The following is a 27498-nucleotide window of genomic DNA, read 5'->3' on the forward strand; positions in this document are numbered from 1 at the left end:
GAACTGATCCAGTTGTGTTGATCCGTCTTTTAATTCTGAGGCAGGCTCTCGCTGTATAGATCTGGTTGACCCAGAGCTTGCTGTGTACACGAGGCCAGCCTCAAACTCCCAGAGGTCCACCTGCCTCTACCTCTGCCTCTTGAGGTCATGCCACCGAGCCTGACCCTGGCTGTGCTCTCCTTACAGGACGCCATGAAGCCATCCCTCAGCCAGGAACTCTCTCCCTGACACCAGCACTTTGGAATCAGGACTGCGTGGTTTCTTTTGAATTTTATTTTTCTGTTTGGGAGTAGAGGATGGTAGATCTCCGTGAGTCCAAGGCCAGCCTGGTCTACATAGTAGTAGAGGATGGTAGGTCTCTGTGAGGCCAAGGCCAGCCTGGTCTACATAGTGAGCTCCAGGATAGTCAGGGCTCAGTGGTTAAGATCACTGACTGCTCTTCCGGAGGTCCTGGGTTCAATTCCCAGCCAAAGTTTCTCTGTGTAACCTGGCTGTCCTGGAACTCACTTCGTAGATCAGGCTAGCCTAGAACTCACAGAGATCTATCTACCTCGGCACCATGAGTGCTGGGATTAAAGGCATGCATCTCCATGGCCTAGCAAGGGTCAAGTTTTTACAGGAGCATTGAGATAGCTAAGTGTCTTCCCTTGAAAGAGAAAAAGCTAAAAGAAGGAATTTTGTTTTTTCTCTATTTATTCGTCCTGTTTATAAAACAAAATACAATAAGGAAAAACAAAATAAAATAAAAATCACTAAAACAGGTCAAGTCAAAAAAAAAAAACAAAAAAACCCCAGACTTTTAAAATTATTATTTTTTTTTTTTCTGAGACAGGGTTTCTCTGTGTAGTCCTGGCTGTCCTGGAACTCTGTAGAGCAGGCTGGCCTTGAACTCAGAAATCCGCCTGCCTCTGCCTCCCAAGTGCTGGGATTACAGGTGTGTGCCACCACCGCCCGGCTTAACATTTTTAAAAAACAAAGTCTCACTATGTAGCCCAGACTGGCCGGGAACTCACAGGGATCCCCCTGCCTCAGCCTTCTGAGTGTTGGGATTAAAGGCATTTGCTGCTACCTGTAGCTGTAGTTCTGATCTTTGAAACAATAAAAACAACCTGAAAAAACGAGATCCATAAGGTTTTTTTACAATGTTTCTTTCAGCTTTTTTTCTTTACCAAAACAAAAAGTAAAACCAGAGAGACTTTTACAGAGTTACTCGGGTTTTTTCCCCTTAAGGTCAAAGATACTTTTTTAATTTAGCAGTTGTAACCCGGACGGTTGCGGCTTGTTTCACATTGAAGGACTCGGAGGCTGGAGGAGGGGAGCGGGGTGGGGGATAAACCTTTTCAGGCGCAACCCATAGGCTGCACATCTGTTTTCAATGTTGTGTAAGAACCGAGCGCCTTGAAGTAAAAACTTTCAGTAAATGACGCGAGGAGGAGCCGGGCCCAGGAAGTCACGCACAGAAGGGCCACGGAAATCCCCGGCCGGGGTGGCCACCAGGGGTTAGGAGGAAGTGCGTGTGGTTTTCACCCTGGAGTTCCCCGGAGCCCTAAGGAAAGCACCGCAGGACAGAGCAGCCCTGGGCAGGGCAGGGTCGGGGGGCGGTGGCCAAGGCCGAGCTGGCGACACTCAGCCACACCCCACAGGCCAGGCGAGGGTGCCACCCCCGGAGATCAGAGGTCATTGCTGGCGTGCAGAGTCTAGGAAGAGGGCTGCGGTGAGTACTCGCGCGTGGGGATCCAACCAGGGTCCCTGGGGTGGCTCGAGGATCAGCAGGGTGACTAGATCTGAACGAGGACCCGCAAAACCGGTTTCTGTGCACCGGTGGTCTTTTGGGAGGGCGACGTGCAGGCTGGCAACGCTGACCCTGGCCGCCCAAATCCGCCCCCCCCCCAACCCCCGCCCCTACTTTCAGGAGCTCCAGAGTGAGGCGTCAGTGCCGAGGAATTGGCATTTTAATTAGGCTGCTGCGAGAGGCATCTGGGAGACTTGGACCCTGTGAGAGTCGCTGTGAGTAGGGCGTCTAAGGTTTAAGAAAGAGCCTTTGGGAAGCTGGTGTTTTCTTAGTGATCAGCTCAGGCAAACACTGGGGCTCTCTCTTCTGGGGGAGCGATGGGTGTGTCAGAGACCATCTCACACTGTGGCTGAGACTGGCTTTGAACTCCGGAAAATCCTCCTGCCTTAACCCCTTCAGTGCTGGGATTACAGGCCTGAGTCACTGTACACAGTTTCTCAGCAGTGCTCTTAATCTAGTCGGTAAATGGCTGGAGTCGTTTCTGCCCACAGTATGCCAGGTTCTGATCATCAGTTATAAGAAGCAGGTGCCATTACTATACCCATTTTGCACCGAGGAAACTGAGGCACATGTGGTCTCACGATGTAGAACTGGCTGGCTGGAACTGGATGACTAGAAGAGAACTGAAGGCAGCAGTGACCTCCACCCACCTCTGCCTCTGAGGCATGGGGTTAGGGGTGTAGCTGGACAATTGCCCAACATTACACTCTTGGTGGAAAAGGGACTGACTCTCTTGAAATCCTGTGATGTGTGACTCCGGAGCCTGGGAGTAAATTACCACGAGGCCAAGCTAGCAGTCACAGGGGAAACTAATAAATGACAATGTGATGAACGTGCTGGGCTCTGCCAGCTGTGCTAAGAAAGTCTTTGATGACCATGTTTGCTGGGGTCAGTAGTGCAGGCCTGTAATCACAGCAGTTGGGAGGCAGAGGCTGAAGGATCGGGTGTCCAAGGCCAGCCTGGGCTATATGTCTCACACAATAGCAGCCAGGGACTGGAGCTGTGGCTACTACAGAGGTTAGAGCATATTTCCTATTCTGTAGGAGATATGGACCAAGGTGCGGGAGAAAGACACATTTACTCTGTGGTGTCAGGGAAGTGGCCCAGCTCATTGCCCCAAACGGTGGGGACGCCCAGTAGTCCCTGGGTCTACTGGACATGGTGGAGTAAGAGGAGAAACTGGGGTGCCAAACACATCTATAAGGAACCACTGGAAAGAAAGAGGGCTCCCACACACCGATGTGGACAAGGGCAGGGATCAGGACATGCCTAAGAGGAGGCGGGCCCAGTGGTAGATGTCAAAGCTTTCAGCAAATCTTATTTTATGAATATGGAGAGTGAAGGGTCCTGGTGCATAGGCCGACTGTCTGTGTGATTCATAAGCAAATGTTCTGCTGGCTTGGCTGCGGAGTGGCTGGGGTAGACTTCAGCATGATTACTGTGTAGAGGGATGGACGGCCAGCAAGCAGGGTTTGAGGAAATGTGAAGAGAGCCCTTCAGAGCAGCAGGAGAGAGTCAGTCCACAAAGGAAGGCAGGCCGAGGGCCTCAACTAGTGAGGAATGGAGCCTGTTAATGAAACAGTAGGCCTGGGAGGACTAAGGGTTATTTCTACAAATGCGGCTCAGGATGTGGGAAAAACAAGTGCCGCTGTTGCTGGGTACGCAAGCTAGTCTAGCCTTTATGGAAATCAGTGGAACAGACCCTCAAAAAATTGAAAACACAATGACCATAGGACTCAGCTCCACTGTTCCTTGGTAGGCACATAGAGGAGTGCACCTGAGTACCTGTGAGTCACTGCTGCTGGAGGGAGACACCTGCCCAATACAACTTATAAAGGAAAGCATTTAACTGGGGCTTGCTTACAGTTTGGTGGGGGGGGGGGGGGCGGGGCGGGGACCCATGGTCGTCGCAGGGCAGCATGCTTAATAGTAATAGAGAGTAATAGGGAGCAGTATGGCTTAGTTAGGGTTTTATGCTGTGAACAGACACCACGGCCAAGGCAAGTCTTATAAAGTCGACATTTAGTTGGGGCTGGCTTACAGGGTCAGAGGTTCAGTCCATTATCATCCAGGCAGGAACGTGGCAGCATCCAGGCAGGCGTGGTGCAGGGGGAGCTGAGCGCTCTACATCTTCATCTGAAGGCTGCTAGTGGAAGACTGAGTTCCAGGCAGCTAGGAAGAGGTCTTAAAGCCCACACCCACAGTGACACAGCTACTCCATCAAGGCCACACCTACTCCAACAGGACCACACCTTCTAACTGTGATATTCCTTGGGTTGAGCATATACAAACCATAACACAGCTGAGAGTTATGGCATGATCCATGGGCATCGGGCAGACGGTGGGGGAGGGAGAGGAAGAGAGAGAGAGAGAAAGAGAGAGAGACAGAGAGAGACAGACAGACAGAGAGACAGAGAGAGAGAGAGAGAGAGACATACAGACTAGTATGGTAAGGCCTGGTAAGGCCCACCCTCAGGTGAAACACCTCCTCCAACAAGGACGCACCTCCTAATCCTTCTTAAGCAGCCCACCCACCGTGCACTAGACATTTAGACGCCTGAGGACCATTCTCATTCTAATCACCACACTCCTCTGTTTATTGTCTTATTATTCACTATTGGACAAAATGGATGCCTGTTAACAGGACAAAGAAAAAGTGTGTGTGTGTGTGTACAATGAAATACTATTAGGTTGTAAAGAAAATTAAATGGTATCTTTTGAAGAAATACATGGACCAGGAAATCACATTAAGCAAAAAGAGAAAAAAAAGAGAGAGAGAGAAAGAAAGGCAGATGTATAAATGAAAGCATGTCTTCATTTTTCCAAAGAGGGACTGTTAAAAACCGATGGAGAGGTAGGAGAGGCAGGAGAGGGTTGAAGAAAGGTCAAAGCACAATATATATGTATATGTACATATGTGTGTGTGTGTGTGTGTGTGTGTGTCACAGGCAATCTACTAGTTTAATCAATATACATTAGTAATTCTAATGAAAATAATTAGAAGCTGAGTTACTGGCTCATGCCTGAAGCCTCAGAACTCAGTAACTCATGTTACTGTGCGTTTGAGGGCCCCTGGGTTACAGAGTGAGTATTAGGCCAGCCTGTGCTATAGCGTGTCTGTCTCAAACAGAAAACAAACAAAAACATAAAGAGGCACACGAGAAGGGTAAACTCAAGTACTGGACCTGTCGAGAAAGCACTGAAAGATTTCAGAAAAGTGGGGCTGGAGAGATGGCCTGGTGGTTAAGAGCCCCTTCTGAGTGCAGTGCGCTCTGGTGTGCCACTCGTGGCTTCTGGGTGAGACCTCTCTGCTGATGGTGCCCAGTGCAACATTATTCTCTGTGCTGCCAACTGTGGCTGCGCCATGGGTATGCTGTCCATGCGCCTCTGCCACTGAACCCCAGCTCCTGCCCAATGTGCATAGCGTCTCCATGTATACCAATCTCTATTTTGGAGAAAACATCTTAAGGAAAGGGTCATGGTGGTGCTTGCGAGAACCTAGCATTTGGGAACCTGAGACAAGGAGATTATGAGTTTGAGGCTGTGTTCAACCACATAGGGAAATCCTAACCTCCAAAAAGAGGCAGTCGGGGGGAGAAAGAAAGAAAAAAAAAAAAAAAGACAGTCGAGCAGTGGTGGTACACACCAGCACTTGGGAGGCAGAGGCAGGCAGATTTCTGAGTTTGAGGCCAGCCTGGTCTACAGAGTGAGTTCCAGGACAGCCAGGGCTACACAGACAAACCCTGTCTCGAAAAAACGATAAAGAAAAAAAAAAAGACCATTGTGTTATAACACAGTAAGTTATTTGACTTTAATTTCTCTATTTTAATCAGGGTTACATAGGACACTAAACCCTTCTACTACTACTAACTTTTTTCTCAGTTTCTTCTGTAAGGCAAAACATCTCAAAATGGAGACCTAAAGCCCTTAAAAGGGACTTAGTGTGATCTTGGGAGGTGGTTTTGTGCATGGACAGACAAATGTCTAAAAATGCTAATTCAAAGCATGTAGTGTCATTCTCTGAGATGTGGTTATTATGACGTGGTTGTGAATCTGACTTCTGGAAGGGAAGGGGGTTCAGTGGCTGGGGCACAGTTCTGGTGTACCCTTCAGAAAATTACCTGGTGGGGCTGGAGAGATGGCTCAGTGGTTAAGAGCACTGACTGTTCTTCCCAAGGTCCTGAGTTCAAATCCCAGCAACCATGCAGTGGCTCACAACCATCTGTAATGAGATCTGACGCCCTCTTCTGGCATGCTGGTATACAGGCAGATGGTGCATGCATATACATAAAATGTGTACATACATGCATCTTTTTTAAAAAGTGCCCAGGTTCAAGAAAGATCTAAAAGAGTGTTAGTTATCTAGAAGTTAGTAGTCATCCTTTTGCAGGATTACACAAGTTTGCTGAGGTCACTGACATGTTGTAAGACCTCAGCTATCAGAGAGAACAAACAGGAACATATTGTTCTGATAGGCATAACAAACTTAGGGGAAGTAAGACCAATGTGAGAGTTGATAACCGTCCACCCACATGGTCACTGATGTTTGAAAGGTTTGCCCTGGAGGTCTTTTCAACAGACTTCAAGGATTAAAATGGCAGTGGCTACATTATTTTGACAAGTGAGCCAGCTTATTCAGAAAAAAAAATGTCATAGTTGACAAAAAATGACCAAGTTTTCACAAACCTGTGGAGTGAGAGGGTTGAGCTAGACTGACTCCATGACAGGCTTTGAGATGCCAGTTCAGGGGACTAGGCCTGAGTTTCTTTTTTTTTTTTTTTTAAATATTTATTTATTATATGTAAGTACACTGTAGCTGTCTCCAGATGCCAGAAGAGGGTGTCAGATCTCTTTATGGATGGTTGTGAGCCACCATGTGGATGCTGGGATTTGAACTCATAACCTTTGGAAGAGCAGTCAGTGCTCTTACCCGCTGAGCCATCTCTCCAGCCCTAGGCCTGAGTTTCTATTTCCCAGAACTGAACAAACCAGTTCCAAGAGAAACCATAGCCTGTGGGCAGTCAGTGCGAAACTGCCTGGCCATGCGGCCCAAGGTACCCGCTCTGCGGTCTCCTTCAGCCCCTGAGGAGGACTTCTGCCCCCAACATCCCTGCTGCTGCCTCTGGTCAGCTGGTGCAGGCAGGAGGAGAGGAAAATCCCAACTCCACATGGCGTCAGCCCCACAGTTGGGCCCAAACCACCACCTGATCAGGGGAGAAGACAGTTCATGACATACCTTCCCTTATTCCCTTTTCTGCTAATGATCTAATTTACAATTGGAAGCTGCAGATCCCTAAAGTCTCAGAAAACCATCTCTCTGACAGAACTCTTGGACTCAGCCACTGGGGTGCCAACAGCTGCCCTAGGTCCCCTTCAGTACTGGGGGGAGGGAGCAGACTCTGGGAGCTCCCAGAAGGAAGTTGGTTCTGGGAGAAAGTAGGCTGCCCACCTGGATCCAGGCCAATACTGCTGTGACCTTTCCTCTGACTTGGCCTGATTAGGACCATCACATTGATGCAGGTAAAGAGAGACTCACAGTCTACGGCCAGTTTCTAATGTGGGGGCCTCCCAGAGGCTCCTAGATGGCCTACAAACTTGTCCAAAGTAAGTGAAATAGTTCAGGGAAAAGAAGGGTCATGGAGAAATTTCCTGGAAAGTGTAATGGAAGCCTACAGGAGCTACACTCTGTCTGATCCGGAGGTCAGAGAGAACCAATCTGCCATCAACCTGGCCTTCGTCAATCAAGCCACCCCTGCCATCTGCCGGAAACTTCAGTACCTAGGCTGCTTTGTGGGTAAGCAACTAACGGAATCAGTGGCTACAGCTGAGAATGTTTTCAACAGTTTAAAGACCCCTGAGGATGGGCAGACCAGAGGACTGGTGAAAGTGCTGCTCACCACCATAAACCAGGGCTGCTCTGATGAAAGAGAGCTGAAAACCTGGTTATGGACGGGGCAAGGGTGAGTCAGCCCCTACGAAAGGATAAACCCAACCTCCATTACAGAGGGACCAATGTGCTTACTGCAAAGAGAAAGGTCTGGAAAAACATGAATGCTCTAAGGAAAATCCAAGAGAGGACACAAAGATTCTGGGGTTGGAGGAACGCGATGACTGAGAGTGTTGGGGTTCAACTCCCTTCCGTGAGCCCTGGATAGCCCTAATGGAGGGGAAGCCCATAGACTTTCTGGTGGATATAGGGGCATGGGTGCAAGGGGCAACGGGCACCAAGCCCTATCCATGGACTCCCCGAAGAAAAGTGGATTTAGTGCCGGGCAGTGGTGGCACACGCCTGTAATCCCAGCACTCTGGGAGGCAGAGGCAGGCAGATTTCTGAGTTCGAGACCAGCCTGGTCAACAGAGTGAGTTCCAGGACAGCCAGGGCTACACAGAGAAACCCTGTCTCGGAAAAAACTAAAACAAAACGAAACAAAAATCAAAAAAAAAAAAAAAAAAGAAAGAAAGAAAGAAAGAAAGAAAGAAAGAAAAGAAAGGTGGATTTAGGACTGGTGTCCACTCATTTATGACCATCCCTGCATGTCCAAACCCCCTGCTGGGGGAGCCTGAATCCATTTTGGGCCAGAGGGAATGGATGTGCTGGATAAGAAAGGCCCATCTGTGTCCTGACCTTGGCCCTGGAAGAAGAATACAAGTTGTTCCCTCAGCCATCCCCATCCCCAAGCCCATACTCCAGGGGTTTCTGGTAGAAGTATCCAAGGTCTGGGCAGAAAAAAAAATCCAGTGGGACTTGCCCGACATCAGGGCCCTTTTCTAGTCCAATTAAAGGCTGGGGCTAAACCAGTGCAAATCAGGCAATATCCAATGCCCAGAGAAGCCAGAATGGGGAGTCAGCCCACACAGCAACTGGCTCTGGGAAGCAGGGATTCTGATTTTTTGCCGATGAGCATAGAATACTCCTCTCCTTCCACTCGAGACACCTCATTCCTTTGACCATCAACCTGTGCAGGATCTGAGGGAGTAAGCAAGTCAGTCGAAGACATCCATCCCAGTTTCAAACCCCTCCCGAGCACAATGCACACTGCTCTACCAGGAGGAGGCCTCTTCATCTTCCCTCTGTCACCCAAAGCCAGCTTATATTTGCAAGAAATGGAGAGAGGCTTTAATGGACAACAGACTTGGGCACATCTGCCTCAAGGATTTAAGAACTCACCCATAATCTTTGATGAGTCACAGCCTGAGGACCTGGGGGAGTGCCAGAGGGCCTACTCTCTAGTAACCTTACTCCAGTATGTAGATGACCTAATTGTGGCCCCTGACATGCCTAGAGGTCACACCAGACCTTACTACAGGAGCTGAGTCCCGTGGGTTACCGAGTGTCTGCTAAGAAGGCCCAGCTTTGTCACTTATCTGGGGTACATACTCAAGGGGAGCCAAGGCTGTTGTCAGATGCCAGTAAGCACACTACCCTCAGCATCCCAGGTACATCACACAAAAGGAAAGCATGGGAATTTGGGGGGGGGGTCTGCCAGGTTTTGTAGACTCTGGGAGCTGAAATAGCAAAGCCATTAAATGAGGTCACCAGGGATCAGGAAGATAAGATAGAATGGACTTCTGAGATGGACATGGCCGTTAGACTTTAAGAAAAGCCTTACTGGAGGTGTTGGCTGTGTCCAGCCAGGACATGCACAAACCCTTCCACCTGTATGTAGATAAAGAAAAGGGTTGGCAAAGCGAATGCTCATCTAAACTTTGGACCCACAGAAAAAGACCTGGGGCCTATTTATCCAAGAAGCTAGATTCGGTGTCTCAGAGATCACCAGCCTGTCTCTGGACTATAACTGCCACCACTCTGCTGGCCAAGGATGCTGACAAGATAACCGTGGGGCAGAAACTTTTATCACCACCCCCCTCACCCCCTTCCCTCCATGCTTTTGAGGGAATTCTCAAGAATCCACCCAGCCAATGGCTATCCAATGCTAGACTGGTACACTTCCAAATACTGCTTTTGAATTCCCCTGTATGAGATATAATTCATTATCTGCCCTAAACCCAGCCGCCCTGCAACTGGACCCATCCTCATACATATAGCGTGATTACTCTATAATTTTTGGGCATGTTCAAAACATTAGACCAGACCCAACTGACATACCCTGGCTGGATACTGAGCCCATCTACTTCACAGATGAGAGCAGCTACACCCATGATGGAACCAGGAATGCAGGGCGGGGTTGGGGTGGCGGAGGTAGTGAACTTGGACTCTGTTATTTGGGCAACTGCTTTGCTGCCAGGAACTTCAGCCTAGAATGCTGAACTAAGAAACTCTGACCCAGGCTTTAAAACTGGTGAAGAGGACCATTGCTAACATTTACACCGACAGCAGATATGCCTTTGGCACAGCTCATGTGTGTGTGGGTCCGTATACTAAGAGAGAGGACTGCTGACTGCTGAAGGAAAACCCACCAAAAATAAGGAAGAATACTTGCTTTATTGGAGTCATTCTGGCTTCCTGTCCAGATGGCCATAATTCATTGCCTGGGCATCAAAAAGGGACATTAGAAATAGCCTGAGGAAACAGGCTAGCTGATAAAGCCACAAGGCTGCCTAGGCCACCACTGCTCACATCCTGTAGCCTTGCCACCCTGTGCACTCCAGCTGTCCCCAGATATACTCTGAGGACAAACAAGATCAGGCCAAATGCCAGGAAATCTACAGAAGAGATGGATGGTTGCAAATTGCCAAGATCTGTACCATCTTATCTAAGAAGTTTGCTAAACAACTCATCCATCAAATCCATCAGGCCTTGCATCTGGGTCACCAAAAATTAAAGGAATTGTTGCAAGGGGCAAAATATAAAATATTTGACTTGGGACACTTGGTTGCTCCACCTGCCAGACTGTGAACCCTTCGAGCCTCAGTCAAGGAACTCTGTAAGCCAGAATTACAGGCTAACAGCCAGAGGCCAATTGGGAAATATATAGGAGTGAAGCCAGGAATATGGATATAAACACGTGTTAGTTTTTATAGATAACCTACAAAGAAGGAACTGCCAATGTAGTTGCAAAAGCTATTCTAGAAGACATCATACCCAGGTACAGTCTGCCCACCCTGCTTGGGTCCGACAATAGACCAGCATTCTTCTCTCAGGTAATTTAATCTTTAATACATGTCTTGGAGATCAGTTGGAAACTTCGTTGTACATACAGATCCCAGAGCTGAGGACAGGTAGAGAGCATGAATCAGGCCCTGAAGGAGGCCTTGACCAAATTAACCCTTGAAACTGGCCGTGACTGGGTCTCTCTTACCTTAAATAGGGCTAGGAACACCCCTAGGGCTTGGCTCTCACCTACTTTGAGATCCTGTATGGGAGGCCCCCTCCCGTGTTCCTACCCTCTAGTTGATATTCCAGCTGAATATGACCAACATAAGTTCTTGGAGTTTTGGGGAACTCTCCACAGAACCCAGAAACAACTTTGGCCTTCCATCTGTCAGGTTTATGAATCTGCTCCTCCCCCCAACCCTCACTGCTTTGAACCAGGTGACAAAGTCAGGATTAAACGAAAACCGCAAGACCCTGGACCTCGATGGAAAGGACCTCACTCTGTGATCCTGACCATGTCAATAGCTGTGAATGTGGATGGGATCTGGACATGAATACACCACTCCCATGTCAAGCCCTCCAGTAGAAGAACAACCCATCTTAGGAGCAATGGAAGGCAACCCCTGCCAAACCACGAAAGTTTTGATGTGGACACTCCTATGCCTGCTTGCTTACTACTTCCAGCTGCACCAACCACTAACCCCTGCTATGCCCGGAGTCTAACTTGACAGATGATTAGTTCTGCAGTGGGTAAGACACCCACTCGGCTCCCTAGGGTACTTGGTTCCCTGACCTTCATTTAGACCTGTGAGACCCGGTGGGTGGGGGATGGGCCCCTCAGATCAACAGCCCTTCCCTGGCTATGGTTGTAACTCTCCTGGGGTGGAAGGGACTCAGGCCTTTTATGTCTGCCCGGTCATTCTCGGACTGGAGCCATCATGCCAAATGCAGAGTTCAGAGTCCTTTTTCTGGGCAGCATGAGGATGTGAGTCCTCCAGATGGATAAACTAGAAACCTCCTGTTAAAGATGATCTCATCGCTGTACCTGGTTTGGGGATACACAGACACTAGGAGCCCAGTCCTGTATATGAAAGGATACCCAGCCCCTAGAAGAAAGACGTGTAGACCTTGCTTTGAACCCCCTTACTATCTGGGTATCCCTGCACAAGGTGTTAGTAACACCAACTCACCATCCTTACACCCTAGCAAGGTCACCTGAGTCAGGACCCCTGAGGTTACTAAAAGTCACTTTCTAGGTTTTTAACTCCTCCTGCTCAGGTCTAACCTGGGACTGTTGGTCATGCTTGGATACTTAGCCCCTTATTATGACAGAATAGCAGTCTCCAGGGATTATTCACAGAGCACAGATGGTAACCAATGTAGATGTCAACAGTCAGGCTGAGGAAAGCTGACCCTGAAATCAATAGATAACAAGACAGGGACTTTGTGTTGGAAATGAGGTACCTTCTGACCCCTCTCACTTCTGAAACCTCACTGTACCCCACTGTACCCCTACCACTGCGGGATACCTGCTGTCCCCAGGTGATGTTTGCTGGGCTTGGGCCTCAGGGCCCACCTCGTGCATTCATGCCCTAGTTTTAAATGTGCCTGAGGATTCTGTGTTCTGATACCAGTTGTCCCTCAGGTGACTGATGTAGGAGGGGCTAGACTAAACCAGTTGGATCCTCCCATAGACAGGGTAGAAGGAGTTGCTTCAGCCACATCTACCCTCTTAGGGTTGGCTGGCACTGCTGGCATATGTGCCTCAGCCTTGAGTCTCCAGGATAAAAATTATAAGGTGGCCCTGCAAATGGCCATAGATGCTGATCTGAGAGGTAGAAAAATCCATTACTGCCCTAAAGGAGTTCTCTTCCCTGGCAAAGGAGTCCCACAAAATAGAAGGGGCTTGCACTTACTTTTCCTTCAGCAAGTAGGTCTCTGTCTGGCCTTAGGGGAACAATACTGTTTTTATATACCGGGATCAGTGAATCAATGGCCTTGCTGAGAAAAAGATTGCATGGAAAGAGAACTGTTTCAAGGATGGTATGCGTCCCTCTTTAACTTGTCCCCTTTGTTAACCACCCTTGCTTCAGCCCTGGCCAGACTTATCATCCTTTTACTCTTAGCCTTAACTTCTGGACCCTAAATAATTAATCCTTTAGTCAGGTTTGTCAAGGAATGAATTTCCACTGTTCTACTGATGATTCTCAGGCAACAATACCAGCCCATGGTATGGAAGCATTTCAAGGATTCAAGATGGGCCCTTACTCAAGGGGTGAATGAGATGACTGAGCTAGACTGACCCCATGACAGGCTATGAGATACCAAGGGGACTAGGCCTAAGTTTGTTTCCCAGAACCGAACAAACCAATTCCAAGAAAAACTATAGCCTGCAGCCAACCAATCAGGAGCTTCCCTGCCATCTGGCCTGGGGCAAAAAATAGTCATCAATAGTTCTAGAAAGTCCCCCCAAACCCTAGCCAATCCCAGAGACCCTCATACTCCTGGAGATAGAGCTGACCAATCAAGATAAAGGTCACCTACCTCTCCCTGGATCCTGTAATAAGCTTTAACTTGAGCCCGCAAGCTCACCTCAGGATTGCCATTTCAAGGAACGGGAGACCCCCCGCATGCCGGATCTCTGCAGAATAAACACTCTTTGCTTTTACATACTATGTGAGTCTGGAATGTTATTTCTCGGTGATTCGTGTACTCATACAGAAGGGGGCAGTGACCACATCAGTGCATCGCACGAGGTCACACCATCCAGTGGCAGCCAACTCTGGTGCTTTGGCATGATTTGCTAATAGTTAATAAATCTTGCATGAGAAATTCTTAATTCTGAAGGTCTCTGCAGTTTAGATGGTAATGGGCTTTTTTTCCTTTTGTCTTGATAAATATGGGCACAAGGAATACCTTTGAGGTAATTTCTGAACAAAACTAAAAGTTTGGGTCTCAGGCTGGCAGTGGTGAGCACGCCTTTAATCCCAGCACTCAGGAGGCAGAGGCAGGGGATGTCTGAGTTCAAAGTCACCCTAGCCCACAGAGTGGGCTGGTTCTAGGACAGTCAGTGCTACACAAAGAAACCCTGTCTTGAAGTTTAAGTCTTGCAGGATGACTCCGTGGTAAGGTACAGGCTTTGTGTACCCAAGGCCCTGGGCTCAGTCCCCAGTGCTACCCAGATGAGCAGTAAAGGCATTTTGAGTAGAGGATTAATTAATAATTCTGATCTTGGTCCTTTGAAAGGAAACAAAAGCTAATCAAAAAGTTTTGAAGGGATTTATAATTTTAAAACTATCTAAATCATGCTTTTTTTTTGTTTGTTTTTTTTTTTGTTTTGTTTTGTTTTGTTTTTGGATTTGGTTTTTTTCAAGACAGGGTTTCTCTGTGTTGCCCTGGCTGTCCTGGAACTCACTCCGTAGACCAGGCTGGCCTCGAACTCAGAAATCCACCTGCCTCTGCCTCCCAGAGTGCTGGGATTATAGGCGTGCACCACCACCGCCCGGCTATGCTTTTGTTTTATATGAAACATAGTTTTTAGTGCAGCTTGGGTAACTGGTGCTAATGCATTCCAGTGGCAAAGGGAGGCAGACTTGTCCCTCAGGATGCCCGGCATAGAGGGGCCCCAACCACTGTGCTTCAGATGGGATTAACCTTAACCATACAGTGGCTATTAGGTAGAATCTAGTTTTTATTAGATGCATGAAGATTATACAAAGGTATAGTTGTGTGTAGTTGTGCCTTAAAATGTTTCGGGGTAGGATTTAGAATTTCATCCTACTGAAACCCAAAATACATAAAAGAAAAAATTTGCTCTTATTTTAGGTATCAGCCTAGTAGTAAAACTGACCAGAGCCATGCACAAAACTACATCCCCAGAGAAAGGCTGGTCCCTTCCCCTCCCTGTCATCTCACCATGAACATGGTTCAAGACAGCGCCTTCCTGGCCAAGCTGATGAAGAGTGCCGACACCTTTGAGCTGAAGTACGACTTTTCGTGTGAGCTGTACCGCTTGTCCACGTACTCAGCTTTTCCCAGGGGAGTTCCTGTCTCAGAAAGGAGTCTGGCTCGTGCTGGCTTTTACTACACTGGTGTCAATGACAAGGTCAAGTGCTTCTGCTGCGGCCTGAAGCTGGACAACTGGAAACAAGGGGACAGTCCCGTTGAGAAGCACAGAAAGCTGTACCCCAGCTGCAGCTTTGTACAGACTCTGAATCCAGCCAACAGTCTGGAAGCTAGCCCTCAGCCTTCCCTTTCCTCCACAGTGATGAGCTCCACACCCCCATGCTTCGCAGGTTCCGAGAGCACTGGCTATTTCAGCGGCTCTTACTCAAGCTATCCCTCAGACCCCGTCAACTTCCAAGCAAATCAAGATTGTCCTGCTCTGAGCACAAGTCCCTACCAGTTTGCAATGAGCACAGAGAAGGCCAGATTTCTCACCTATCAAACGTGGCCGTTGTCTTTTCTGTCACCAGCAGAACTGGCCAGAGCCGGCTTCTACTACATAGGACCTGGAGACAGGGTGGCCTGCTTTGCGTGTGGTGGGAAACTGAGCAACTGGGAACCAAAGGATGACGCCCTGTCAGAGCATCGCAGACATTTTCCCCACTGTCCATTCTTAAAAGACCTGGGTCAGTCTGCTTCGAGATACACTGTCTCTAACCTGAGCATGCAGACACACGCAGCCCGTGTTAGAACATTCTCTAACTGGCCTTCTAGTGCTCCAGTTCATCCCCAGGAACTTGCAAGCGCGGGCTTTTATTATACAGGTAAGAGACGATCTGAGAATTATAAAGATCCCTCAAGTGTTATATATGTGGATGGACAAATTTTATATATTTATAAGTTTTGGTTCAAAATACATTTTAGGACACAGTGATGACGTCAAGTGCTTTTGCTGTGATGGTGGGCTGAGGTGCTGGGAGTCTGGAGATGACCCCTGGGTGGAACATGCCAAGTGGTTTCCAAGGTAACTGCTTTGAAATTATTGCATCTTTTATGGCTTTCATGAGATACATTATCTTCCTTTACAGCAAGTGTGCCTCCTAAGTCCTGCAGGCTTTACTATTCTTATATGTGTTGTGCGTATGTGTCTGTGTATCGTTCGTGTGCTGAGGTAGAAGAGGGTGCTGGAGCCTCTGTGACTAAAGTTCTAGAGTTTTGAGTCAACATGTGGGAGCTGGAAATTAAATCTGGCTTCTCTGGAAAAACAGCCAGTGTTCTCACCTGCTGAGTCTTCTCTTAAACTCTGTCACTTCAGATTTTTAAAATCGTGAAGAGTATAAAGAATATTCACATTGATTTTTTTTAAGGGCTTCGCATTGTGATAGTTAACAACTTTTTTCTTTTACATTTATTTGCTTTATGTGTATGTGGTGTGGAGGTCGGGGGTAACTTTTGAGGGCTGGCCCTCACCTTTTACCCTGTGGGAGTCAACTCAGGTTATTAGGCTTGGTGGAAAGCACTTTCGCTAGCTGCGTCATCTCGCCAGCCTCCATTGTGAATACACAAGAAGAACTGTGAGCCTGCTTTGATGCTGCCATGATTTACTTTATAGTTAAATTTAACAATTTACCTGTATTTTCTAGGGACTGGCAGCCTCATTAGTAGAGGAGTTGTAATGAGTGTCACATTCCTTCCTGAGAGTGCTTCTATGCATGTTTTCAGCCCATAAAATTGTCATGGAGATGATCCGATGGCTTATTTAGGGGACTCCGTATTTGCTTAAGGGTATTTTTAGGAACCTTAGAATCATGGAGAGCAGGAGGCGCTCTGTGGGGCAGGCTCGAGGGTGGTGGCTGAGGGGCTCTCCTGGCCACTGCTTAGGGGCTCCTCCTGCTTGCTTGGTCCCCGAAGCCGTGTCAGGCGTTCACAGCCGCCTGTGAGTCTGGCTGCTGAAGGACTCAATGCATGCTGCTTGCTTCCGTGAGTTCCACGCATTTACATACACGCACCGCACATAGACCCAGAAACGTACACAAGCAGAATAATGAATCTTCAGAAGGAAAGCGGCCCATACAGAGTCGGTGTGCGCTGAGGTGGGGCTCGTTCTGACCCAGTAGTCCCTCAGCGGTGCGTAACCACCTCTCATGTGAGGTGAACATTTGGACATCGTTTGTTATTAAGTTTCATTTCACTTTTTAAAACTAAAATTAATTTTCTATCATAAAACATGAACTGTCCATTATGAAGCTGATGATGAGCAGTGTTGTCTTATTCAGTAATTCCTGCTGGTTCTGTTTTAGGTGTGAGTACTTGATCAGAATCAAAGGCCAAGGGTTTGTCAGCCAAGTCCAAGCCAGTTACCCTCATCTACTTGAGCAGGTAGGAGGCCGGCCTCCCTTTTTGTTTTTAATTATTTTTATTTTTTTAAAAATTTATTTGTAAAAATAAATCAGAATAGTATTTCAGTGAAAAAGCAAAAATTGTTTTAAAACACGCCTTCCTTTCCTCTCACAAACCTCGACGTAAGTGTGCAAGGTACTTCTCCTTTGAGAAAAAACAGATCTGTATCTATTAGCCACATGAAAGACAGTATTTGTTCTATTTCTCTTTAAGCTGTTGTCTAATCAGCTAATAATAAATTAAACTCTGAAATGAATAAACAATAAATTTGAGGAAAATAACTTTAGTGTATAATAAATGCTTACGTAAGTGATTCGTAAGCATTTGTTAGCTGCTCCTTGGAAAAGCTAATGAGTTCTTATTTCATTGTCTGAGGTTCAAGAACGTGTTGGCCACGGCCAGCAGATCTGACTGGCGTGGACTGGGTCCCAGCAGATAACGAGAGAACGTGGGATTTGCAGATTCAGGGCCAACACATTGCTTCCCAGGAAACCCAGCCTGTCCTGCCCAGTGAGGACAGACCTAGCTCTCTGGAGCACAGTCTCCATAGAAGCTGTTAGTTTAGAGCCTCATTATTCAAATTGTCAGTGAATGTAAATGAAATATTGCTTCTGACTGAGGAAATGTCTTGCTGATGACAGAGTCAGATGGTGGTAGGTTATATGGAGCAGGTCTGTTGGCCATTTTCAGGGCAGTGCTAGGATGCAGTTTATATTTTAACATGTGTATGTTTTCCTATAGCTATTATCTACATCAGAGTCCCCGGAAGACGAGAATGCAGAAGCAGCAAGTACGTATAGTAATCATAATTCCTGCATTAAAGTGATCCGTTTTGTATTAAGGCTGAAGGGAAGTTGGGTGCCGTTGTAATTTAGCGTTAGGAGAGCAGACGTGGGAGGCTTCCATGCTCACAGCCCTATTGAATTATGTTAGACCCTGTCGTAAAAATAAAAACGATTGAAAGGTTACCATAGGAAATGAATATTCGTGTTGATTTATAATTTATAATTGAAAATGTGATTTATAATTAAGACTTCCTGCTACTGCCTATCAAATGTAAAAGAGTTGCTGGGAGAACATGTAAAAAACATCATAAATGTCTAGTTTATGCTTCAGGCCTCCTAGATTAATCAGTGTGTGTAATTGTGTATCTTGGGTCTCTATGTATAGTTGTTTTTGATGGCCCTGGGGATTGAACCTAGGACCTCATAGGATGGACCCTAGCTCCACCCCATAGCACGGAGCATCTACACTTTAAACATACTCTTCCTGTCTGTAGAAAGTATAGATCACAGTTCCATTTTTTCACTGGGACCCCCTAGGCCTAGATTGTCAGGAACTTACTTGTTACTTAGACCCAAGAGGACGGAGCAATAGTTTGAACAGGTGCCCTGTCCCTATGTTTACTATTCAAATGTACAATACATTTTAATCATCTGTTTACCTTCATGTATGTGCACTGGTGTTTTGCCTGCTAGTATGTGTGTGTGAAGTACCAGATCCCCTGGAACTGGGCTTACAGACAGTTGTGAGCTCTCATTGAATGCTAGGAATCGAATCTGGGTCCTCTGGAAGAGCAGTCAGTGCTTTCAACCACTGAGTCCTCTCTCCAGCTCCAGTGCAATACAGTTTCATTGTGGATTTTTATTGCTGATGGTGCTCAAAGGAAGAAAAGAAAACAAGATAAGCATGTGACTGTCCTCATGAGCTAATGACATGGGGCATAGGATCTGAAGGGGAAAGTGAAGGACAATTGTCTACGTCTGGGGAATAGAAAAGGCAAATATAGCAGCATCTGTCTGGGGCAGGGCCTGCACTTTAGCACTTGAAGGGTTAAGGCAAGGGTTATGCATTCTTAGCCAGCCTGGGCTATACAGTGAGTTCCAGGCCAGCCTGGGTAACCTACTGAGACCTCTTCTTAAAAGAACAAAACAAGGCTGGCAGATGACTCAGCCCAAGTTGTCCCCTGGACTCGTGCGGTGGAAGGGGAAGCTGATGCCTGAAGGCTGTCCTCTGACTTCCCACGTGCCACGGCACACACACACAGCCCTTCTCAAAAGGGAAAGAAAAACCATACAAGAAAGCAAACGAAAAAGTGAAAGAAAGGCTCTCTGGAGGAAATACCTGTCTTAGCAGAGAGTCCAAGAACAAAAGAGTCAGTCGACTGGCAGAGCATGTTCTGGGCAACACAGCCTCAGAGCTAAGCAACATGGAAGAGGAGCATTCCAAGAACAGAGAAAAGACTTTGTCTAGCCAGAAGAGGGAGCTGCAGACAGGCAATGCCCTGAGTGAGGCCAGCTGGCTGACTCAGCACCGAGGGGAGGGCAGAATCATCTGCCTCAAGAGCTCTCAGTTCATGAATTCCAGCACAGAATGCAAGGGGCAAGCGCATGGGGCTGCTTACGGCCTGGGAGTAGCGAGAGGTGGGTTGGATCAGAATGTATGAGCCACAGTTAGATTTGAGATTTTTGTGGAAGGTAATGGCTGGCGTTCAGGTTGGGGAGTATGACACCAGGTTTGCGTTTTAAGTGGTTGGACTGTAGAGTTAAGTTAGCTGAAAGGGGGTGGGTGGCACTCTGGGACACTGGGGTAGCCGGGCTGATGGATCGAGTTAAGACGCTTGCTGGCGATGGATGGATAGTGTTCATTTGGGAAGCTGAGGCAAGATCTTGTCTATACGCTGCGACCTTGTCCCTCACAAACAGAAAGAAAAAAAATTACCCTGTCATAAATTAAAGCATGAAACCATGTCATTTGCAAGAAATGGAAACAACTAGAGGAATCATGTATGTGTGATATATATCACGTGAATATGAATATGTCACAATTAAAATACTGTAGACAACTAATAAATAAATAGGCTGAAGCCCCTGATTCTGGCGGAATGATCCCTGGCGTTCAGTTCTCTCTCCACTCGAGGAGAGCTAATCACAGACTGGAATTTAAGGCAATAGTATTTTATATTCTTACTTCAATGGCTGAATATATGTCATTTTAAAGATAGCAAAATGCATATTGTATAGTACCTATTTATTTTTTATCTTTTATGGTTTTGATATTGCTATAACTTCCTATTTAAAAAGTATATGAAGCCAGGCATGCTGGTTTGTGCTTGGCAGTTTCTAAGGCAGGAGAGTTGGCATGAATTTGACATCAGCCTGGGCTACATAATAAGCTTGAGACTAGACTGGCCTAGAAGGATTCCTAAAAGAAAAGCCACAACAAAAAGGTGTCTGGGCGCTGCTAACATCTGTTAAATGCCCGGTCCACACAGTCGTGCATTTCGGCGCTGGAGAAGGTTCAGAGGACGCGGTGATGATGAGCACGCCTGTGGTTAAAGCAGCCTTGGAAATGGGCTTCAGTAGGAGTCTGGTGAGACAGACTGTGCAGCGCCAGATCCTGGCCACTGGTGAGAACTACAGGACGGTCAGTGACCTCGTGATAGGCTTACTCGACGCGGAAGATGAGATGCGAGAGGAGCGGACGACGGAGCAGGCGGTCGAGGAGGAGGAGTCAGGTACAGCACAACAGGGCCTCTCCTTGGAGAGACGTGACGTCGCCCATGCCCATCTACCCAGCCTGGCCTTTCTTATGTTTCATGTTCTAAATTCAAATTCTGAAAGTGCATTGTGGAGGACTGGGGAGCCGGCTCAGCAGGTAAGGGCGTATCCCGCTGAACCTGACCACAAAGCTTGATCCCCAAGCCCACTTGATGGAAGGGGAGAACTGGTTTGACTCACACAGGTTTTCCTGTCCTCTACACGCATGCTGTAGCACATGTACCCACAGACACAGACAGATGCAGACACACATACTCACACACTCTTAAAAATACATCAGAACTGCTCATTAATTAAAAAATGTGTATGTTGAGCAACTGTTAACATTTTTTTAGATTTATTTATTTTTATTTTATGTGTATGGCCATCTTGCGTGCATGTGTCCGTGCAATGCCTATGGAGGCCAGAAGAAGGCGTCGATCCCCAGGAAGTAGTGTTACAGACAGTGGTCAGCTACCAAGTGGGTGCTGGGAATTAAACCCAGATCCTCTGGAAGAACAGTCACTGCTCTTAACCACAGAGCTCTCTCTCCAGGCCTGCAATTTTTTTTTTAATTCAAATTTTTGGCTTTGCATATAATTATTCATGGAGCTCAAAAACAACAAAAACAAAAAAAACCCCAAACTTTAAAAGTCCAAAACAATCACACTCTCTGTATGGTTTTTATTTTATGCATGTGTACACAGATCTTCCCAATTAATAAGCCTTTATGTTTTCCTCTTAAAGCACAAGCTGTGCACTCAGGAGCTTGATTTCAACATACTACTGTTATCAAATCAGTTCTTAATTTTTGAATAGGTGTATGTGTGTGGGGGAGGGGCTGCCATGCCATGCCAGATAGAGAGAGGTCAGAGGACATCTTATTGGAGATGATCTGATCACTCTCCTTCCCCATTTTTTGGATTCCAAGTTTCAAAGTCCTGTCATTAATCTTTAAAACTGATTGATTTCCACGCTGAGCCAGCTCACTGACCCAAAGCACAGTCTTGATCCCAAGGTGGTTGCTAATTCCCTTTCTTATAAGTTGAGATGGCATCTGGAAGAATTATTAATTTGAATATGTCTCAGACGATATTGTTTTAATTACTGTTTAATTTATGTGTCTATGTGTGAGTTTTATGTGTGCCGTGTGTGTGCAGGAACCCTTGAAGCCTGGAAGGGAGTGTTAGCTTTCCTAGAGGATACTGTGGGGCTGCCCCTCCAGCCTCCCCTCTCTCCACCCCTGTGAGACAGTGTCTCAGGTAGCTCAGACTGGGCTTGAACTTGCTATGTAGTTGAATCCTGATCTTCCTACCTCCACCTCCCAAGTGCTGGGATGACAGACATGGGCCACGTGTTTAAGTCCCTGCGTGTCCACACAAGAGCTATCTTCCCTTACCAGCACTGTTTCCATTCCTCCAGGGCAAGCTCTCCAGCCTTCGTGCTGTTTGCTGTCTGCTTGCTGCTCTGCACTCAGAGCCCTTCCTCTGGGCGTGTGCAGCTCTTCTCTTGTTCCGATTGCTATCCTCACTCTGGCCCGGAGAAAAGCGCACACTGATCTCTTTCCTGAACATGGACCAGAGCCTCAGCAGAGCAGAAAGCAGACTTTGAGACAAGATCCTGCTATGCAGCTCAGAGGTCTTGAGTTCATGACCTTTCTGCTTTAGCCTCCTGAGTTCTGGTATGCCTGGTGAGCTCCAGACTAGCTTGGGTTAGAGCAGAATGAACCCTTAAAACAAACAGGGCTGTCAGTGCAACTTAACTGGTAGAGTGCTTGCCAGGCATGTGAAGGCCTGTGTATAACCCCGGGTATGGGGCACATGCCTATAGGCCTAACATCTTTGCAGTGGAAGCAGAAATTCAAGGCCATCCTTAGCAATGAGGTGAGTATGAGGCTAGCCTGGGCTGCATTAAAAGACAAAACCAAACAGAAAACTAAAATGCTCATGTATGACTGATTCTTTTTTTAACTAAGCACAATTTCTTTTGTCCTTAATGTGGTTCTGTATAAGTGTCCCAGTGACAAACTCAATGATCTAAAATCTAACTGCTTCTCCTAAATTAATTTTTCCAACTGCCTTTATTAGTATTCATCATTTTTATGGATATAGTAGAAAGTATCTCCATAGTAGAAAATAGAATACTAAAAATGAAGATATCATGGCCTATGGACATTGCTAGATTTGCAGAGCGCATGCCTAGCAGTCACAAAGCCCTGGGTTGATCACTATCGATGTGTGACTTGGGCCGGGGGCCATCTGTGGAAAGCTGGCCCTCAGAGGGTAGCAGCAGAAAAATCAGAAGTTTAATGTCATAGTGAATTGGCCGCCAAGATGAGGTGCATCTTTAAACAAATATGACCTCGTTCGTGCATTATGTACTTACAAAAGGCAGCTATGTTTCTTTCTCTTCATAAAGATGATCTAGCATTAATCCGGAAGAACAAAATGGTGCTCTTTCAACATTTAACGTGTGTGCCACCGATGCTGGATTGCCTCCTAAGTGCAAGGGCCATCACTGAGCAGGAGTATGATGCTGTGAAACAGAAACCACACCCCTTACAAGCAAGAACACTGATTGATACTGTGTTAGCAAAAGGAAACACTGCGGCGACCTCATTCAGAAACTCCCTTCAGGAAACTGACCCTGCATTATACAGAGATATATTTGGTAAGTGCTAGGAAATTAACTGGGGGAACTTTCTAGATCAATTGCAAAGAGGCTTTTATTAGTAATTGGAAATTGTTGAAAAGGACTCAGTCCAGTGTATATATTTTAATTGCACAAAATTAAGGGATTTTGTTGAGTTTTTGTCCAAAGTGTAAAGTATTTAAAATCTGCTGTGTGTTGGAAGGTTCAGGGAGCTGGTGAGATGCTCAGCAGGTAAAAGTGCTCGCCTCCTAAGCCCTCACAAACCTGATGACCCGAGTTTGACCCCAGAACTGCCCACCCTCCCCACGCTTGCTCATGTGCTCTCTCATGTGCGCGCACGCGCACACACACACATACACACACACACACATACACACACACACACACACTCTCATACACACATTCTCATACACATACACTCTCTCATACACATACACTTTCATACACACATAATCTCTCATATACACACACACACTTTCTCTCTCTCTCTCTCTCTCTCTCTCACACACACACACACACACACACTCTCCCATATATACAGACTCTCTTTCACACACACACACACACACACACACACACACTCTCTCTCTCTCTCTCTCTCTCATACACACACATACACACACTCTCTCTCTCATACACACACATTCTCATACACATACACTCTCTCATACACACACACTTTCATACACACATAATCTCTCATACACACTCTCTCTCTCTCTCTCACACACACACACAAACACACACACACACAAAGTAAATAAATTTGCTGCTGGGCATGGTAATACATACCTACAATCACAGCATCCAGGAGTCTGAGGCAGGAGGATTATGAGTTCATTGCCAGCTTGAGTTACAGAATAATTCTGTGTCTCCAATAAACATTAATATTAGATAAATAAAATCTTTAGAATGTAAATGCCAGCCTTGATTCCCATACTAATGTGTTCCCCTTTCCTCCCCCAGTGAAACAGAACATTAGGAGTCTTCCCACAGATGACAATGCAGGTAATGGAGCTAAGACTTTAAACTTATTCAAATCATCATTTGTATTTTCTTGCTCTTCATCGAAAATGTTTTTCTCTTTCCTCACACGGCATCATATGCTGTGTGACCAGTGCTTGTAAACCGTAGGTGGGAGGATCGGAAGTCAGGCTCTGTTTTAAATAAGAAATTTCTCCTCTTCACAGTTCTACCGATGGAAGAACAGTTGCGGAAGCTCCAGGAGGAGAGAACGTGTAAAGTGTGTATGGACCGAGAGGTGTCCATCGTGTTCATTCCCTGCGGCCATCTGGTCGTGTGCAGAGACTGTGCTCCTGCGCTGAGGAAGTGTCCCATCTGTCGAGGGACCATCAAGGGCACAGTGCGCACATTTCTCTCCTGAGCGGGACTGATGGTCCACGCTGCAGCCCAGCGGAGGAGCAGAAGTCCAGCACCTCTCCCAGCTCCACTAGGAGTTCGAGGCCAGCCCAGACCACACAAGACACTGCCAAACAAACAAACGTAAAAATGAAAAACATGGGAAAAAAGAAAAACTTTTGTCTAAACTCAAGAATGAATGAATTAGTTCTATAATAATTTTAATTGGCTTCCTTAAAAGTGCTATTTATTCCCAACTCAGAAAACTGTTTTCTGTCAACATATTTGCATACTACCTGCATCACAAGCTTACCCGTTCATATATCCAGATGCTATGAGAGAGGGTTTTGTTCTTGTTCCTGAAAAGCAGGGATTGCCTGCACTCCTGAAATTCTCAAAGAAGATTTACAATGTTGGCATTTGTGGTTCAGAAATTAGAATCTTCTCGAGTTGATTTAAGAACTGGGAGCACAGATTTCCATCTATGTTATGCATAGAAATTCCTGTTATTTATTGGATGACATTTTAGGGATATAGAATTTTTATAAAGAATTTGTGAGAAAAAATTAATAAAGCAACATAATTACACTTTTTAAAACAAAATAATTCTGAGCAGGTTAATCACACCAAGGTTCCTTTAATATCTTTTTAAGAATTCTTAAATGACGGGGCTAAGGACATGGTATAATCAGGAAGGTGTTTGGCATGAAAGCATGAGGCTTTGAATTTGACTCTCCCACAGCCCCATACAAAGTCAGGAGTTGAAGTGACATTTGATTTACAGGAATCGGTTCAATGCTTTGGTCTCACTCAGTTAGGGTTTTATTACTGTGAAGAGACACTATGACAGGGGCAACTCTTTTTTTTTTTTTTAAGATTTATTTATTGTTATATTTAAGTACAATGAAGCTGTCTTCAGACTCACCCGAAGAGGGAATCAGATTTCATTATGGATGGTTGTGAGCCACCATGTGGCTGCTGGGATTTGAACTCAGGACCTTTGGAAGAACAGTCAATGCTCTTAACCGCTGAGCCATCTCTTCAGTCCTGACAGGGGCAACTCTTATAAAGAAAATATTTAATTGGGGCTGGCTTACAGTTTCATAGGTTCAGTCTATTATCATCATGGCAGGAAGCATGACACATTCAGGCAGACATGATGTTGGAAAAGGAGCTGAGAGTTCTACATCTTGATCAGAAGACTCAAGATGACTTGTTCTTCTATGGGGGTGGGGGCGTAGGGGGTGGAGTTTGAGCATTAGGAGCCCTCAGAGCCTACTCCTGACAGTGATACATTTCCTTCAACAAGGCCCACCTCCCAGTGGGCCAAACATTCAGACATCTGAGTCTGTGGGGGTCATTCTATTCAAACCACTCCAGTTTCCTTCCCTGGAATGCATGCAGAGTGAGTAGTAGATTTAGGCTTGCATTTGCCACTGTTATTTCTTGTAATGTTGTTTCCCTGTCATCGTGAGTTTGTCACGGATGGTGGAAGGGGACACAGAATGCCTTGTTGTCATACATAAAGGAATCATGAAATAGAGAACTTGATGATGCTTTACTCAAAGAGAGAAATGCCAGAGCACCAAACCCTTGCCCGAAGGCCAGCCTTGGGTTCAGTGGTGTGGGGCTAATCAAAGCATGCTCTCGTGACTGGTACAGCTTCAGTTGCCAAGCTGACGCCTGGGTAGGCTGAGTCTCAGTGGAAGTGTGGCATTCTCAGACTGGGCTGTGGGCACAACTGTAAAGCATTTTCTTAGTGGCCAATTAATGCAGATGATTCTGGATGGTATATATAAAAAAAGCAGGTTGAGCAACCTAGGCAGCAAGCCAGGTCAGTCGTGCTCCTCCACGGTTTCTGCTTCAGATGCTGCCTCCAGGTTCCTGCCTTGGCTTCCCTAAATAATAAGCTGTAAACTGTATGCAAAATAAATATTTTCTTCCCCTAGTTAGTTTTAGTTACTGCTTTATTACAGCAACAAGGAGCACAGTAGGACCGTAGCAGAGCGTGCAAGAAGACTTATTTGGATATACTAGTCAGAGAGCATGCCAAACAGGAAGTCCCTCGTAGGAGAAGCCTTGCTAGAAACAGCATGGAGCCACAGTTCAGACAGGAAGATGATGGGAGAAGATTCAGAAGAAGGTCAAACCGGGGTCTTTCCTGTCTATGAGCACAGCACAATACCAATATGGAGAGCTGGGACTGAGGAGCTTCAGTGTGGTTCTGGTGATCTGGGTCTGGGTTGGGAGTTTGCAGATTTTTGAGAATCTTATTAGAATGCAATAGATTGCAAAGGATCGAGAATAATTTATTCAAAGTAGAGCAAGAGGGCAGGTCAGAAAGCAATAGTATCAAGAGTAACAGTGGGCAGTGTGAGTACTCAAAGGCCCCATTGTCTGGGACTTTTGTGGGTTTCAACAGAAGAAGGAACTTGGTTGCAAAGGCCATGGGGAGGGTTCCCCCTTTTACTTGACAGGATTGGATTATGTAAGCCTTCACTCACTGCGTGTCCCTTCCCATGATAAACCTGATTTTAATCAAATAAACAGCTAACATGAGATAGTAAATAGGAGATTTTCCCTAAAATTTCACTCAAAGGATACAGTGCACCTTATTGAGCATGAACCCAAAACCAGTCTAGGCCAATTGGCCCATTTTTCCTGTGTTGGGATATAGTTGAATAGAAATGGGCATTATCAAGAGGTTGTGAAGAGAACTAACTCATGCCAGTGTTTTAAACGGGTGTCTGTGCAGC

The 27498-nt window shown here is 46.3% G+C and overlaps 1 protein-coding gene across 4 annotated transcripts; it reads left to right on the forward strand.

Annotated features, from left to right (window-relative positions):
• The first annotated feature begins 1477 nt into the window (after positions 1 to 1477).
• LOC127689445 (baculoviral IAP repeat-containing protein 3) lies at positions 1478 to 26288 on the forward strand. 4 transcript variants are annotated; one of them, XM_052189150.1, is made up of 9 exons: positions 1482 to 1714; positions 14673 to 15616; positions 15717 to 15816; positions 17093 to 17171; positions 17934 to 17982; positions 20467 to 20709; positions 23150 to 23401; positions 24350 to 24391; positions 24574 to 26288. In XM_052189150.1, exons 2-9 carry the CDS (start codon positions 14764 to 14766, stop codon positions 24765 to 24767), a joined length of 1812 nt encoding a protein of 603 aa, XP_052045110.1. In that variant the 5' UTR covers positions 1482 to 1714; positions 14673 to 14763; the 3' UTR covers positions 24768 to 26288. The 4 variants fall into 4 exon arrangements, with proteins under 4 accessions (XP_052045113.1, XP_052045110.1, XP_052045111.1 ...); XM_052189151.1 differs by lacking the exon at positions 1482 to 1714 and adding an exon at positions 1893 to 2007; XM_052189152.1 differs by lacking the exon at positions 1482 to 1714 and adding an exon at positions 11286 to 11597.
• The last annotated feature ends 1210 nt before the right edge of the window (positions 26289 to 27498 follow it).

This window comes from Apodemus sylvaticus, chromosome 7 (assembly GCF_947179515.1).
Source record: "Apodemus sylvaticus chromosome 7, mApoSyl1.1, whole genome shotgun sequence".
NCBI lineage: Eukaryota > Metazoa > Chordata > Mammalia > Rodentia > Muridae > Apodemus > Apodemus sylvaticus.

Excerpts from the sequence above, each read along its gene's own strand:
- LOC127689445 (XM_052189150.1), top strand. The coding sequence starts at position 14,764 with ATGAACATGGTTCAAGACAGCGCCTTCCTGGCCAAGCTGATGAAGAGT. Across the intron at positions 17,172-17,933 it reads ACCCTCATCTACTTGAGCAG|CTATTATCTACATCAGAGTC; the intron begins GTAGGAGGCCGG and ends GTTTTCCTATAG. Across the intron at positions 23,402-24,349 it reads ATTATACAGAGATATATTTG|TGAAACAGAACATTAGGAGT; the intron begins GTAAGTGCTAGG and ends TTCCTCCCCCAG.